The sequence below is a fragment of the Thamnophis elegans genome, chromosome 11 (assembly GCF_009769535.1).
Source record: "Thamnophis elegans isolate rThaEle1 chromosome 11, rThaEle1.pri, whole genome shotgun sequence".
NCBI classification, from domain to species: Eukaryota; Metazoa; Chordata; class Lepidosauria; order Squamata; family Colubridae; genus Thamnophis; species Thamnophis elegans.
The window spans coordinates 68476193-68493076 of record NC_045551.1 but is presented as its reverse complement, the minus strand read 5'-3'; the positions used below and the strand labels follow the sequence as shown (position 1 = coordinate 68493076).

General features: G+C 41.9%; 1 protein-coding gene across 2 annotated transcripts in view; it reads right to left on the bottom strand.

Annotated features, from left to right (window-relative positions):
* Positions 1 to 16884, bottom strand: part of DGKH (diacylglycerol kinase eta) — a 102580-nt gene that overhangs the window by 24167 nt on the left and 61529 nt on the right. For both annotated transcript variants that reach the window (XM_032226926.1, XM_032226927.1), the window contains exons 13-21: positions 15020 to 15105; positions 14600 to 14696; positions 12693 to 12975; positions 9681 to 9806; positions 8179 to 8241; positions 6341 to 6458; positions 4407 to 4517; positions 3738 to 3834; positions 1257 to 1364 (exon numbers count right to left, since the gene is read on the bottom strand). In XM_032226926.1, the coding sequence (XP_032082817.1) occupies positions 1257 to 1364; positions 3738 to 3834; positions 4407 to 4517; positions 6341 to 6458; positions 8179 to 8241; positions 9681 to 9806; positions 12693 to 12975; positions 14600 to 14696; positions 15020 to 15105 (1089 nt within the window). The remainder of the gene's footprint in view (positions 1 to 1256; positions 1365 to 3737; positions 3835 to 4406; positions 4518 to 6340; positions 6459 to 8178; positions 8242 to 9680; positions 9807 to 12692; positions 12976 to 14599; positions 14697 to 15019; positions 15106 to 16884) is intronic.

Below are 16884 nucleotides of genomic sequence, written 5' to 3'. Positions count from 1 at the left end.
AGTTTCTCTGTCAACTGCCAACCATCCCTTTCGCAGCCTGAAGCGAAATCCACGTCGAAAGTATCTTATACAGATAGGCACAATGAGTCGTGGTTAGAATGCAGGATTGCAGGCAAAAATTCTGCCCACAGCCAGGAAGTTCGATCCTGACCGGCTCAAGGTTGACTCAGCCTTCCGTCCCTCCTAGGTGGGTAAAATGAGGACTCGGATTGTTGGGGGCAAGAGGCTGACTCTATAAACCGCTTAGAGCGGGCTGTAAAAACACTGTGAAGTGGTATATAAGTCTAAGTACTATTGCTATAGCTCTTCCTTTTCTCCTTCCTTCCTTCCTTCCTTCCTTCCTTCCTTCCGTCCGTTGTTAGAATGCAGTATTGCAGGTAATTTAGCTCACTGCTAGCAGTAAGATCCTGCCTGGCTCAAGGTTGACTCAGCCTTCCATCCTTCCCAGGTGGGTAAAATGAGGACCCAAATTGTTGGGGGGAAGAGGCTGACTCTGTCAACAGCTTAGAGAGAGCGTAAAAGCACTGTGAAGTGTTATATAAGTCTAAGTGCTATTGTTATTGCTCTTCCTTTTTGCCTACATTCCTTCTTTCCTTCCTTCCTTCCTTCCTTCCTTCCTTCCTTCCTTCCTTCCTTCCTTCCTTCCCTCCCAATGGGGTGAATGCACAATTGCTAGCTAACTCTGCCCACTGCGAGGAAGTTCGATCCTGACCAGTTCAAGGTTGACTCAGCCTTCCGTCCTTCAAAGTTGGATAAAATGAGGACCCAGATTGTTGGGGGCCAGAGGCTGACTTTGTAAACGGCTTAGAGAGGGCTGGGAAGCCACTGTGAAGCAGAGTATAAGTCTATTGCTATTTTCACAGTCACGTATGCTGGAATTGGTGGCCCTTGGAGAGCTGTGGGCAACAGAATTTCATTTTATTGTGTGCCGATCATTGTACATCCAATGTGACAGTAAAATTATTCTAAGTTTGTCCCCATGGTCACATGATCAAAATTCCAATGCTTGACAACCAATTCACATTTACAGCGGTTGCAGTGGACAAGCCAAGCCAATGGGGAATCCAGATTCACTTAACAACCGAGTGACTTACTTAACAACTGCAGTGGTTCGCTCAACCGCTGTGACAAGAAAGGTTGTAAAATGTGACAAAATTCACTTAGGAAATGTCTCACTTAGCAACAGAAATGTTGGGATCTATTGTGGTCGTAAACCGAGGACTTGGGAAGCACGTAAGCTGAAGAGCAAGACTTACGTCATCTTCCTTGGTCCCACCCCAGAAATTTGTCCCACCAGCGTAGCTTGGGATGTTCAAAACAGCTATGCCTTGAAGACTCGGAAGAGGAATGTATTGTCCATCGCACTGCAAGGTATAAAACACTGTATAAATAAGCACAGAAGCATCCTGGGGTTTCCATTAATCACAGATATAGGTTAGACTTGAAAACTAACTTATAAGAGCCGTGGTGGCACAGTGGTTAGAATGCGACATTGCAGGCTAAACTCTGCCCACAGCCAGGAAGTTCGATACGAATCAGATAAGGCTGACTCAGCCTCCCATCCTTCCGAGGTCAGTAACATGAGGAGCCAGAGTATTGGGGAGCAATATGCTGACTCTGTAAACCACTTAGAGAGTGCTGTAAAGCGGTATATAAGTCTAAGTGCTATTGCTATTGCTCAGTGGTGAAATTCCAATTTTTTTACTACCGGTTCTGTGGCCGTGGCTTGGTGGGTGTGATGTGACTTGGTGAGCGTGGTATGGCTTGGTGGGCACGGCAGGGGAAGGATACTGCAAAATCCCCATTCCTTCCCCACTCCAGGGGAAGGATACTGCAAAATCCCTATTCCCTCCCCACTTCAGGGAAAGGATACTGCAAAATCTCCATTCCTTCCCCACTCCAGGGGAAGGATACTGCAAAATCTCCATTCCCTCCCCACTCCAGGGGAAGGATACTGCAAAATCTCCATTCCTTCCCCACTCCAGGGGAAGGATACTGCAAAATCCACATTCCCTCCCCACTCCAGGGGAAGGATACTGCAAAATCTCCATTTCCTCCCCACTCCAGGGGAAGGATACTGCAAAATCCCCATTCCCTCCCCACTCCAGGGGAAGGATACTGCAAAATCTCCATTCCTTCCCCACTCCAGGGCAAGGATACTGCAAATCTCCATTCCTTCCCCACTCCAGGGGAAGGATACTGCAAAATCTGCATTTCCCCCCGATCAGCTGGGGCTCGGGAGGCAGTGAATAGATGGGGGCAGGGCCAACCAGAGATTGCATTTGCTGGTTCTCTGAACTACTCAAAATTTCTGCTACCGGTTCTCCAGAACCTGTCAGAACCTGCTGGATTTCACCCCTGCTATTGCTACGTTATCTAGCTTCCTTGCTTATCCAGGATGTCCTGCGCATGTTTTACTCATGGACTTCCGATCCTTGAGATAACAGCCTTTCATTCTACAACGGCCACAGAAGTAAAGGAGAACAGTTCTCTAATATTAGAAATATCCTCTTGATTTCTACTGAGGCCACCAGAGGCTACAGCAAGACCTTCAGCCAACAGATGGTTCCAAATTTGATTCTGACACATCATCATCTCCATTTAACGACCCCATAATCCCTTGCAGGGTGGAGTCTGGGCAACTGATTGCATGCAGAGCCATATTTGGTGCCACGCTGGCCGTTGGTCACATGCACACATTGGCCAGCTGATTTTTCGCCCTTCTGGAGGGCCAGGGGAAGCTGTTTTCGCCCTCCCCAGGCTTCAGGAAAGCCTCCGGAGCCCGGGGAGGGGTTGCACACTCATGCATGGGGGCGGGGGTCGTGTGTGCATGCACAGGTGGGCGGGGAGATTGAGTGGGCGCGCACACATGCACGAGAGCGGGCACGCACGCAATAGCAATCTTGGCACGCCGTAAGAAAAAGATTTGCCATCCTGGTAATACACCTTAGGCCACTTTCAAAATGGCCTCTAAATTGGAGGTATGAAGACTTCCCCCACGGCTTCCCAAAGTCCACATTCCATCACAACATGCGGATCAAGATGGGGGATAAATGCCACAAGTGAATAAATATGGTTTAATTTTAGTATGCAGACGGACTTTTGTCTATTTCTAATACATCACCATATAGTTTTATGTCCCATGTCAATGCCAATAGATCAGGGGTGAAATGCTTCCTGCGCGCATGTGCACTTCCCACGCATGTGCGCCATTCCCCCAAACTGGTAGTAAAAAAGTACTACCAGTTCGGGAAAACCAGTAGTTCCGATGGTCAGCTGTGTGACAATCAGCTGTGCTGCATGTGATTTTTTACTACCAGTTTGGGTGAACCTGTAGCATTTTTGCTACTGGTTTGGGTGAAACAGTAGCATTTTTTACTACCGGTTCAGGCAAACCAGTAGCATTTTTACTACCAGTTTGGGCGAACCTGTAGCATTTTTTTACTACCGGTTCAGGCGAACCAGGAACATTTTTTACTACCAGTTTGAGCGAACCTGTACCATTTTTTACTACAGGTTCAGGCAAACTGGTAGCATTTTTACTACCGGTTCGGGTGAACTGGTAGCATTTTTTACTACTGGTTTGGGCGAACCGGTCCAAAGCATTAGCATTTCACCCATGCAACATTTAGAAACCAAACTCCGATCAAAATACTTCAAAGCATCAAAAGGTAACAGATTGATTTTGCTTCAGGGAGACATGAGACAAACAGCGTGTCGGGGATTTTAAGCCTTACCTCAAGTTGAACTTTCTGCTCTAGGTTTTTGTAAGTCCGTTGTAGCAATTCTTTCGTCCCAAGGACTCCATACCACATCATGTTCTTGGTCCTACTTCTGAAAGGAAAAAACACTTGGGGTCACACCTTAAAGGCCTGGAATTAACCGCTCAGAAACATTCAGTAAGACATCAAACCCACCCACCCACCCCCGCCTAGATGTTAAAGAAAACACACAACTCGCAACCACAATTGAGCCCAGCAAAATTTCCATCACTAAGCAAGAACCACCCTTTGGTTCCGTAGTGAGTTGTGAGTTGATTTTTTCAATCTTTCTTGACAAGGTTGTTAAGCAAATCACAACAGTTGCTAATTTAGTGAGCCAGTTGTTAATTTGGCTTCCCCGTGGACTTTTGCTTGCCTAAAGGTCGCAAAATGGGATCAGGTCACACACACACACACACACACACGCACCTCGAGGCCCTGCAACTGTCATAAGCACACGCCAGTTGCCCAGCCTCTGAATTTTGATCATGTGACCGTGGGAATGCTGGAACTGTCCAAAGTATGAAAAAAACGGTCACATTTTTCAGTGCTGTTGTAACTTTGGTCACTAAACGGATGGTTGCAACTTGAGGACTAGCTGTAGTTTGTTCAAGAAGAGTAATTCAACTCCTCACCATGACTCACCTGCATTTTTCAGGATGCTCTTCCCTCTTGTTGTTAAATTCCAATGAAATCTTCGCATCTAAGCCAATGCCGAAATAATTGTTCATGACGCACTTCTCTGAGTAGCCTTCCCTGTACACAAATGCACAACTCCTGTTGGTAATAGCACACGGAGGAAGCACACACAGGGGACACCAACAAACAGCACAGTGCTAAGCTTCTTTTTTAGAGCAATCCCGAACTTCTTATCCTATCCTAGAGGGGTAATTAGGGACGTGGTGGCCCAGTGGCTAAGACGCTGAGCTTGTCCATCAGAAAGGTCGGTGGTTTGGCGGTTCGAATCTCTAGCATAGCAGAGTGAGCTCCCGTGACTTGTCCCAGCTTCTGCCAACCTAGCAGTTCGAAAGCATGTAAAAATGCAAGTAATAAAATAGGAACCACCTTTGGTGGGAAGGGAACAGTGTTGCGGGCGCCTTCGGCATTGAGTCATGCTGGCTACATGACCACGGAGATGTCTTCGGACAGCGCTGGCTCCTTGACTTTGAAACGGAGATGAGCAACACCCCCTAGAGTCGGGAATGACTAGCACATATGTGTGAGGGGAACCTTTACCTTTAGAGGGGTAATCGTAGTGGTCTGAGGATGGAAGGGTCTTAAGATTGCCTAACAATCCAGATTCAAGAGGGAAGAAAGTGATTTGGATTGCACAGAAGTCCTCGTAAGGCCCCTATCAGCATTTTCTTAAATCTAGAACCCTGGACAACCTAGGAGAAAATGCTATTTTTATGACCAATTTTGTGGCAGTTGTTAAAGCAAACACCACAGTGGTTAAGCTAACCCATTGTTCGCTGTGGGAATAAGGGACCAGTCCTAAGTTGAGAACTACTTGTAATACGGTGAAGGTTGGGTGGCTAGTCCTAATTCTCTAGAGGTAGTAAATGAGCTCTAGGCATGTCTACTTATACCAGTCCCAAAACAGACACTGTGGTTTTGAATACGACATCCAGTTTTGGTCGCCACTCAAAATTGTTGAGACTCCAGAAAGTGTGCATTGAAGAGCAACAAAGATGATTAGGGGATTGAAGGCTAAAACATACTAAGAATGGTTGCTAGAACTGGGTATGTCTAGTTTAATGAAAAGGAGGACCAGGGGAGACATGATAGCAGTCTTCCAATATCTCAGGGGCTGCCCCAAAGAAGAGGGAGTCAAGCTATTCTCCAAAGCACCTGAGGGCAGGACAAGAAGCAATGGGTGGAAACTAATCAAGGAGAGAAGCAACCTAGAACTAAGGAGAAATTTCCTGACAGTGAGGACAATTAACCAGTGGAACAATTTGCCTTCAGAAGTTGTGAATGCTCCAACACTGGATATTTTTCAGAAGAGCAGGGGATTGGACTAGAAGACCTCTAAGGTCCCTTCCAACTGATTATTCTAGTCTAATCTAGTCTAGTCTATCCTACTCCATTCTCTATTTCAGGGGTCTTCAAAGTTGGCAAGTCTAAGATTTTTGGACTTCAACTCCCAGAATTCCTCATGCTGAATTGAAGTCCATAAATCTTAAAGTTGCCAAGTTTGGAGACCTCCTCCTCTATTACATGTGAATTTCACATCAGGAGGAACCTCTTGCCCAAAATCTTGCCAATCTTCTGTTTCTTATTCTTGTTAAAACTCTTAAGAGCGGAGGACTCCAAGAACCATATGCAGCTTCCTGAGATAACCGAAGACCTTTTGTTTACAACCCAAAAATCAATACAAATATTTTTCCCTTACACGAATTACGAATTCTGCCATCTGAGATGGAAGGACTCAAACAGAAGGTGTCTTAGAAAACGCCTGAGACCTCTTGCATTTAAATACTCTCTCATGAACATAATGGCATCAAATATTAATACTGTAAAAAAAAAAAGAATGCCCATTAAATGAGGAAGGAGCAAGAATCAAACTTGTTTCTTACAGCGATTCTGGGTCAGGATCTATGAAAGGGGTGGCACCGTACGGATCAAAGTTTGCCAGTAACATTTTGCTGATAATGGAGCTTCCCGCAATAGACGCAGCGAGGCCCGCTCTCAGCCCTGATTGGAAAATGGGGGGAAAATATATGTTTTAATTAGATATTTAAGCCATTTAGGAATCAATTCACAAGTTAAAAATCTTGCATCTCGGGGAAATGTTCAATGAACAAGATAAAATATCAGAGATAAAACTGCTGTGACCCAGCTCCCCAAATACGAGAAACACTGTGACGTCAACTCAAAAAGTTTCCTTTATTAGGAATGCCGGCAAAAAGTTTATCTCGCAGGCTAACAAGTCCGCCTGGCAGGGGAGATGAGCAGTTGTCTGCCACATCTATTCATCTCCGCCCCCTGCCTTTGATCCCCAGAGCTCGGGTGGGGCTTCGCTAGCAGCAGTGGCTCTTCCCTCCCAAGGACCGGCCCATAGATTTCCACTACTCTCCTCTCCTCTGTCTTCTGCGCATCTGTGCGTCAAGCACTGGACCCAGCCTCTTCCTCACCAGCCACCTCCAGACCTGGGGGCTGTTGACTCTCCATCTATCTATCCATCCATCCATCCATCCATCCATCCACCCACCCATCCACCTATCCTCTCTCTTTCCTATCTATCTGCCTGCCTCTCTGCCTGCCTCCTACCTACTGATCTATCTATCATCTGTCTGTCTGTATATCTATCTTCTATCTATCTATCTATCTATCTATCTATCTATCTATCTATCTATCTATCTATCTATCTATCTATCATCTACCTACCAACCTATCTATCTACCTACCTACCCACCCACCCATCCATCAACCTATCCTCTATCCTATCTATCTATCTCTCTATCCATCCATCCATCCATCCATCCATCCATCTACCTATCTATCCATCCATCCATCCATCCATCCATCCATCCATCCATCCAGCTAGCAACCTATCATCCATCTATCTATCTATCTATCTATCTATCTATCTATCTATCCATCCATCCATCCATCAACCTATCTATCTACCTACCCACCCACCCATCCACCCATCAACCTTTCCTCTCTTCTATCTATCTATCTATCTATCTATCTATCTATCTATCTATCTATCTATCTATCTCTCTCTCTCTCTCTCTCTCTCTCTCTCTCTCTCTCTCTCTATCTATCTATCTATCTATCTATCATCTATCTATCTATCTATCTATCTATCTATCTATCCATCCATCCATCCATCAACCTATCTATCTACCTACCCACCCACCCATCCACCCATCAACCTTTCCTCTCTTCTATCTATCTATCTATCTATCTATCTATCTATCTATCTATCTATCTATCTATCTATCTATCTATCATCTATCTATCTAAAATATGAGGACAGTACAATATATAAAATATTACATTAAATAAAACCATGATAAAATCACCATTAAATGGTACCACTTTGATAGATTGGATGAACAAGCCCTTCCCTTCCATTCCTTGAATGGTAAATCCATTGGGAAATAAATTCTACTCGGTCATCTCAGCTGCTTTCCTTCAAAGTAAGGGAAGATGTGTACTAACAGACCTTCTCTAGACTCTGGGAAATTGAAAGCCAAAGTCTGTCTTACATCCATGGAGAAATTTCTCCTTACAGGAAGAGTCAAGGAATAAGGACCTTCTCACGATGGATTACTAAGGTTGACCTGCTCTGCTTTCCCCATCCTGTAGCTCCTCCATCCAATACATGAATTGCAGGGACAGCTGAATCTGGCCTGGTTCCAATTCACTTCTCCAAAAATAATAATAATAATGAAGCCTTTATTACCTGGACAAATTATTCTTGTGTTCAGGACTGGAAGATTTTCCTTGCTGGCGACACCGACTGGGACTGAAAAATAATCAGCAGGCGAAGGGTTTTTATGCACTTTCTCTCTCCTTCCAGATATTTGAGCCAGTTTTAACTGGTCATAGAGTGAAAATATAGGCAAGTTATAGCAGTTCATTTAGGGACCATTCAAAGTTATAACAGCACTGAAAACAAGGGGCTTGGGACCTTTTTTCCACACTTATGACCATTGTGGCGGTCAGGCCTACAGCCATCTTTTCTTTTGGATCTTTGGCCTGCCACACTTCCTATTATTCTACTATGCATTTTCTATTGTGGGAAAATGAGAGGGGGGATTGTGCAGAGTGAGATGCTATGTAGCCATAACAACATTCTTTCTAGAAAACCAAGGTCATCCTTTGTCTCTGCACCTGACCGGAATTGGATGGGTGGAACTGTCAGCATGGCAGTGGGAGATTGGACCGTGTGATAGACTTGTGGGTGTGGGGGCAAGATCTTGAACTTTCAACTAAGTGGAGAAAACTGGGAAGCTTTCAGATTCAGGTTTTCCCAGATGTGCCATCATGAGTCTCTTCATCAATTGGAACTTTGAGGAATCTTTTACCTCGGACTCTGATTTACTTTTGGATGCTACTTGGAATCCTGACAGCGGTATCTCCATGGTCACACGATCAAAATTCAAAATTGGCAACTGACTCTGATTTATGACGAGTGTCGCAGTGTCCCGGGGCCATGCCATCCCTTTTTGCGACCTTCTGACGAGCAAAGTCATTGGGGAAGCCAGATTCCCTTAACAACGGTGTGACTAATTTAACGACTGCAGTGATTCACTTAACAACAATGGTGGCAAGAAACGTCGTGAAACGGGGCAAATCTCACATAAGAACTGTCTTGTTTAGTTAGCCACGTAACAATTGTGGTCATAAGTCGAGGGGAAGCTGTACTTTGGTTATACTTGTGAAAATGACCTAAATGAACCACAGCAACCACGAGGACAATGTTTTGTCTGCTGGAAAACGTTCTGTATTTCACTTTAGGAATTTGTAAGGGCGTTCTCCTTCATAGAAGTAAAACAGATTTTGAAACATTTCAGAATGTAATGGATGGGAAAGGATGGGTGGAGAGGAGGGAAGGGGAGGAGAGGGGAAGAGAGAAGAGAAGAGTTGGAAGGGACCTTGGAGGTCTTCTAGTCCAACCCCCTGCCTAGGCAGGAAACCCTATACCGTTTCAGACAAATGGTTATCAAACATCTTCTTAAAAACTTCCAGTGTTGGGGCATTCACAACTTCTGGAGGAAAGTTGTTCCACTGATTAATTGTTCTAACTGTCAGGAAATTTCTCCTTAGTTCAAGCTTGCTTCTCTCCTTGATTAGTTTCCACCCATTGCATATTTCAATGTGTTGCTGCTTATTATTTTTTTTTTTTTAAAAAACAGTCCACACTTGGAATCCTCGTTCAACTATCCTTCTCTGTTTACTTACTCGGATGAGATTCATACTCTTTCGTGTCTTCATCTTTTTCTTCCTTGGATTCTTCCAATTCCTTATTATACTCCATCGCAGCCTGGTTTATTTGATCTTCATTGTGTGCGTTCTGCTCATCCACCACTGTAACACCAAACGCTGCTATTAATTATTTAAAAAAACAGCGAGGGACCCTGTTAGAAAGAATGGTTACCCTGCAGTGGCCTTTGCAATCTATTTGATTTCTGCTGGGAAAACTAATGAGGAAGCTGTACATTTTTTATGTCCCTTTGCTGAGATGATCAGAGTCTCCCAGGGATAACCCAACCACTGCATAACTCTAATAATGCTCTTTATTTTGCAGAAAGTACCATTAAGTCATTTACGTGCATGCAAAGACCCCCCCCTTCTGTTTATCTCCTGCTAAAAGGAATTTTAGAAGGTCTTCTCTGCAGTCACGACATAAGCCTAGGATTGAAAATGAGGCTTGTCAGATGCTATATCTTTTCTATCCCGCTCTACCGAGTAGAGAGATGGTCTTTGATAGAAAGCCACTTAAAGGGACTAGAAGCATTTGAAATGTGGATTTATGGGCAGCTGTTATGTCTATGTTGGGTTGACAAAATCAGAAAGGAGGAGGTGATATGTCACCTGGAAAAGCCAAGGGAAATCATCAAAGCCGTTAAAAAGCTAAAGTTGGAATATTTCGGACATGTGATGTGACACTTGGAAAAATACACCATACTTCACTTAATCCTCCAAGGAAAGATTGAAGGCAAATGAGGTACAGGCAGAAGAAGGATATCATGGCTTCAAAATATAAGGAATTGGTTTGTTACTTAGGAGGAGGAGGAGGAGGAGGAGGAGGAGGAGGAGGAGGAGGAGGAGGAGGAGGAGGAGGAGGAGGAGGAGGAAGAAGAAGAGAGGAAGAAGAAGAGAGGAGGAGGAAGAAGAAGATGAAGAAGAAAGGAGGAGCAGGAGGAGGAGGAAGAAAAGAGGAGGAGGAGGAGGAGGAGGAGGAGGAGGAGGAGGAGGAGGAGGAGGAGGAGGAGGAGGAGGAGGAGAGATTATCTCTCCAAAATTATGTCTTTAAAATTATCTCTTTAAAATTGCTTGGTGTCAACCACACCAACCAACTGATTTTTGATTTTGCAGATCTGCTTGTGCCAATCTTATATATTTTTTTTAAAGAAGTTTCCTTTTTTGCAAAAATAAAGATGACTAGCTGAAATTATTTTCAACACAAAGGAGGAAGTTGACCAAACCATTGTTAAACCGTGGTTAACCTCACTTCATAGATTTCAGATGATACAGCAAGCGGTAGTTACTCTGTTAAGGAAGCGAACCTTGGTTTGCAGAAGGTATCCAAGCTACAGAGGGAGAAATTAGCCTTGTTCTGGTCCAAAGATTGTGGTGCTGTTGTTTTTCAAAAGGCAACTGGACTTTCTTTGTTTTTCCTTGAAGATGTTTCGCTTCTCATCCGAGAAGCTTCTTCGGTTCTTCAGAAGGTCTGAAGCTTCTTCAGAACTGAAGAAGCTTCTTGGGCGAGAAATGAAACATCTTCAAGGAAAAACCAAGAAAGTCCAGTTGCCTCTTGGAAAAAGCACCTTTGGGACAACCAGGACCTGGAGGACTGATGATCTCCATAGACATTTAGCCCTGTCCTTGTACCAGTCAACAAGGGTTTAGCTTAGGCCAGATGGAAAAAAGATCAGAAAATTGGTATTACGCAAAACGAGGACAATCTACTAAAACAAATTAGGGGTCAAAGTCAAATGCATATAAAAAGGTTATATAACGTTTTAATAGAAATGGATTCTGAAACAGAATTAGTTAAGGACCGTATGATAAAGTGGGCACAAAATTTTGAAGAACCAATAATGCTGGATACATGGGAAAAGATATGGGTAAGAAATGTAAAATTCACGCAAGCCCAAAATCTGAGAGAGAACTTCTACAAGATGTTTTACAGATGGCACTTAGATCCTAAAAAATTGGCTTGCACGTATCCGAATTTGCAACCTAAATGCTGGAGATGTGATTGTGTTGATGCTACATATTACCATATATGGTGGACTTGTAAAAGGGTTAAAGCATTCTGGATAAAAATATGGTGGATTATGCAAAATATTTTTAAAAAGAGGATAAAGTTTACCCCTCAGTTATTCTTGTTAGGTATAACTACTGATTGTACTGCCCTTTGGAACGACCTCCCCATGGAGATCCGGACCCTTACTACCCTCCCGGCCTTCCGCAAAGCCACCAAGTCCTGGCTGCTCCAGCAGGCTGGGGGGCTTGTGAAATATCCAGCCCCACGGTAACTGTGAATGTTGTGTATTTTAAAGTGTTGTTTTGTTTATTTATCCCCTTCCCTTGTTTATTGTAAGCCGCCCGGAGTCCTTCGGGAGTGGGCGGCATACAAGACCAATAAATTCAACTCAACTCAACTATAGAGACTAATTTGATTTTGAACCTAACAACGGCAGCAAGACTGTTGGTGGCGCAATACTGGAAGAAGGAAGATTTGCCTACTATTCAAGAATGGACATTAAAAGTAACAAACTTAGCAGAGATGGCTAAAATATCGGCATATCTTAAGGATCATTCAGACGAGAAATTTAAACTGGAGTGGAGAAGATGGATTGATTATATTCAAAATAAATATGGGACTAAGAAATTTCAGGTAGCCTATGATTGAAAAAGCAAGGAATGACATAATTTTTTTTGAGTTAACTTAATAAAAGTGGAGTTAAAGTACAAGTGAAAGATGATGCTAAAGTTTCTTTTAGTTTACTTTAGAACATGATTGTTAAAGATTTATACCCTGTATTTGTTCTGGGAAGTGGGGGAGGGAGTAGGTTGGGGGGGGAGAGGGGAGAGGGGGGGGAGGTAAATATTTGTAAAAGCTTTTTTAAATTTTAAATTAAAAAAAAAGGGTTTAGCTTAGGACGAGTTTCACTTCTTAAAGTCAAGTTAGCCCCATCAAGAGAACCATGAAGAAGGAAAGCTAGCCAATTCCATTCCCTTCACCTTTCTCTGCTTGCTCAATGATCTGTCTCAGCGCTTTCTTTAAGCTGTTGGCCCGGAGCATCAGCTGCTCGCGGGATTTGAACATCTGTTGCATCGGAGAAGCTGCGTCGTGGTTCTCGGTCAACAGTTCTTTGGCGTCCGACAAAGATTCTTCACTCGAGGACTCGTCCGGCTCTTCCTCAGCGATAGGGGTCGTAGCCATGTGGGGAAGGCTTGAACTAACCTGGGTTTCAGCCTGGAGGGCCTGGAGCAGGAGGCTTAACTTCTCGTTCAGTTCCGAGCACTAGGAAGGTTATAAAGAAATATAAAGGAGCGGCTGACTCAGCTCTGCGGAGGAATTATTGAATGAGTCTGTCATTCGTACCTCTATAACTGCCTGGTTTGGCCCAGCAACTGTTGTGTTGTGTTCTATATTCTACATTCCACATTCTATATTCTATATTCTATCCTATCCCTTATTCTATTCTGTTCTGTTCTATTCTATATTCCTATTCTATTCTCTTTTCTATTCTATTCTATATGCCTATTGTATTCTCTATTCCTATTCTATTCTATTCTATTCTATTCTAATTTTATTCTCTATTCTATTCTCTATTCTCTATTCTATTCCTATTCTATTCTATATTCCATTCTATTCTATTCTATATTCCTATTCTATATTCCTATTCTATTCTCTTTCTATTCTAATTTGTATTCTTTATTCTATTCTATTCTATATTCCTATTCTATTCTCTTTCTATTCTAATTTTTATTCTTTATTCTATTCTATTCTATATTCTTATTCTCTCTATTCTATTATATTCTATTCTAATTTTTATTCTCTAATCTTTTCTATATTCTTATTCTCTTTATTCTATTTTATTCTAATTTTTATTCTCTATTATGTTCTCTATTCTCTATTCCTATTCTATTCTCTATTCCTATTCTATTCTAATTTTTATTCTCTATTCTATTCTCTATTCTCTATTCTATTCTCTATTCTCTATTCTATTCCTATTCTATTCTCTATTCCATTTTATTCTCTATTCCTATTCTATTCTCTTATTCTAATTTTTATTCTCTATTCTATTCTATATTCTTATTCTCTTTATTTTATTTTATTCTATTTTTATTCTCTATTCTATTCTCTATTCTCTATTCCTATTCTATTCTCTTTTCTATTCTATTCTCTTTTCTATTCTATTCTCTATTCCTATTCTATTCTAATTTTTATTCTATATTCTATTCTCTATTCCATTCTATTCTATTCTATTCTATATTCCTATTCTATTCTATATTCCTATTCTATTCTATATTCCTATTCTATTCTATATTCTAATTTTTATTCTATATTCTATTCTCTATTCTATTCTAATTTGTATTCTTTATTCTATTCTATTCTATTCTATATTCCTATTCTTTCTATTCTATTCTATTCTATTCTAATTTTTATTTTCTATTCTATTCTATTCTAATTTTTATTTTCTACTCTATTCTAATTATTATTCTCTATTCTACTTCCATTCCCATTCTGTTCTGTTCAATCCTGAGCTACAAATATTCTCTTCTATAAATCTTCCATAATTTAAAAAAGCAGACGATAATCTACCATTTCAGTGGACAGGTGGACGGGTAGTTCTCATTTTACAACTATAATAGAGCCAGCCTACTGTCTGATGGCCATTAGTTGGGATGGCCATCCATGTGACCAACCTGATTTTACAACCATTTTTCTGATAATTGTTAAATCCCATTTGGGTTTAAAGCTAGTCGTCTTTAACTGTCTTTACACCTGTTAAATTCCATGATATATTTTTTTTGTAAGCCTTCTGTGTATCCATACAAAAGAAGCATTAATCCTGGGTAAATACATAGATAAATATGAAATGCTGAATCATTTCTCCAAACAAAACAATCTCCATTCTTACTTTCATAGCCATGGCGTCCGTTTCTGCATTTTCCTCTGGCCTTTCACACGTCTTCCCTATTTTGGCCACGAATCCTTTCACGGTTTCACACAAGATCCTTTTTCAGGAGAAAGAAATACAGGAACAAGAAGGGAAATTGATGATGTCAAGGCATTAATTTTCCATTAGGCGTTAATTTACGTTGAAAAAAGAAGCCATTAAGATAGTATGTTTTACATTTTACAAATGGAAAGCCCGTTAGATCACACATACAAAATCTCTCCTCACCTCATATTTCATGTTTATAATATGAAAATCTCTTGCTGTAGGGAGGCTTCAGAAGAAAGCCAACAGAAGGTTTCATACATCAAGAGAGACGGAAAGAGGTTGTTATTTTTTCCAAATTAGAAAGCGATTTTACACACTGAAGGTTGAACTTACTTGGCAGATGATATAACCACGGTGTGTTGATCAGAATCAAGGATCTTTGTCAGATGGGTGGCCACTGAATCCTCGTAAGCAGACATCTGGAAAGAGTATTTTTTTAAAAAAAAGCTTTGGATCTTAAAATGCAGCTGCATAGTAGCAATAGCAATAGGAGTTAGACTTATATACCGCTTCATAGGGCTTTCAGCCCTCTCTAAGCGGTTTACAGAGTCAGCATATTGCCCCCAACAACAATCCGGGTCCTCATTTTACCCACCTCGGAAGGATGGAAGGCTGAGTCAACCTTGAGCCGGTGAGATTTGAACCGCCGAACTGCAGAACTGCAGTCAGCTGAAGTAGCCTGCAGTGCTGCATTTAACCTTTTCCCTTTTTCAACTTTTGAATTGTTCGCCGTCCTGAGTCCTCCCGGAGAAGGGCGGCATATAAATAATAAAATTCAAATTCAACCACTGCGCCACCTCGGCTCCTGTAAATGTTTATATTTCGCACAAACCTATATCAATAAAATATTGGATGGATGGATGGATGGATGGATGGATGGATGGATGGATGGATGGATGGACGGACAAATAGACAGACATATACGGATAGGGAAATAGAGAGATAGAGAGATAGAGATAGACAGACAGATAGACAGGAGAGTGAGAGACATAGATGATATAGATAGAAAATAGAATATACACCAATAGAGAGATTAGATATTAGAGAGAGGTGGGGGGGAGAGAGAGGGATAGACAGACAGACGGATGGACAGGCAGACAAGAGAGATGCTGGACCTGACTTCATTTGATTGACGCTACTATCTTGACTAATTTGCGGTTGCGACACAAAAAATCTACAATTTTTCAGTGGCAAAGGCCAGACCACAAATAAATTAAAAATATGGGTTTGTTCTAATATGACAAAAGTTTCAATGGTCTATATAAAGCATTATACAGATCAGAATCAATTTCATTTCCTACCATAAAGGATTGATGGATTGATTGATTGATTGATTGATTGATGCACTGAGGATGTTACCTAGTTGGGTAACGAAACGTCTGCAAGAAAACCACCAAGCTCAGAGGGCACCAAGGACCCCACAGTTCAGCCCGGACCTACAAACATTCTCCTTTATTGGTCTCCCATTATTAGCTGTGGGAGAAAGAAACCTTCTCTTCCTTCAGCATTTTAGAAATTAAACACTGACTGAAAATGCTGGCAACTGATTCTTATTACAATATCAATAGATTTTTTTCCCCCAACTAAATCATATGACTTCAATTAAGTGAACAGTGTAAGTTTCTCAGATCTCATTAATGGTATTATTGCAAGTTCTCCCCTTAAGCATTTGCTGAAATCCAATACATAATTAACCAGGAGTGAGTATTCTGAATTCAAAAACACTTTTTATCTTAATTGGTCTCTCTGTGTGTATTTGTGAGTGTGTGTGTGTGTGTGTAGAGGGAGAGAGAGAGAAAAGGTGGATGGATGAGAGGCAGACAGAGTATTACTGTTGTTGTCTGTTGGTGGCCTGATGAGCCGCCACAGATTCGGACAGTGAGGAGATTGGGGAGGAAGATGGGCCAGTCCTGGAGTCTGGGGAAGGCTCGCATGAGCGTGACCCGTCAAAACCGCGCTCGACTAATCCGTGCCTGATTAAACCGCGTCGCTGACGTCATCAACAGGGTGACAACAGCCAACACGGAGAAAGAAGGGCGCTTTAAATAGCGCTTTGAAAGCAAGCCGATTCAACTTAAGGTTTAGGGTTAGCTTTAGGGTTAGCTTTAGGGTTAGGTTAAGGGTTAGGGTTAGGTTTAGGGTTAGGTTAGGGGTTAGGGTTAGGTTTAGGGTTAGGTTAAGGGTTACGTTTAGGGTTA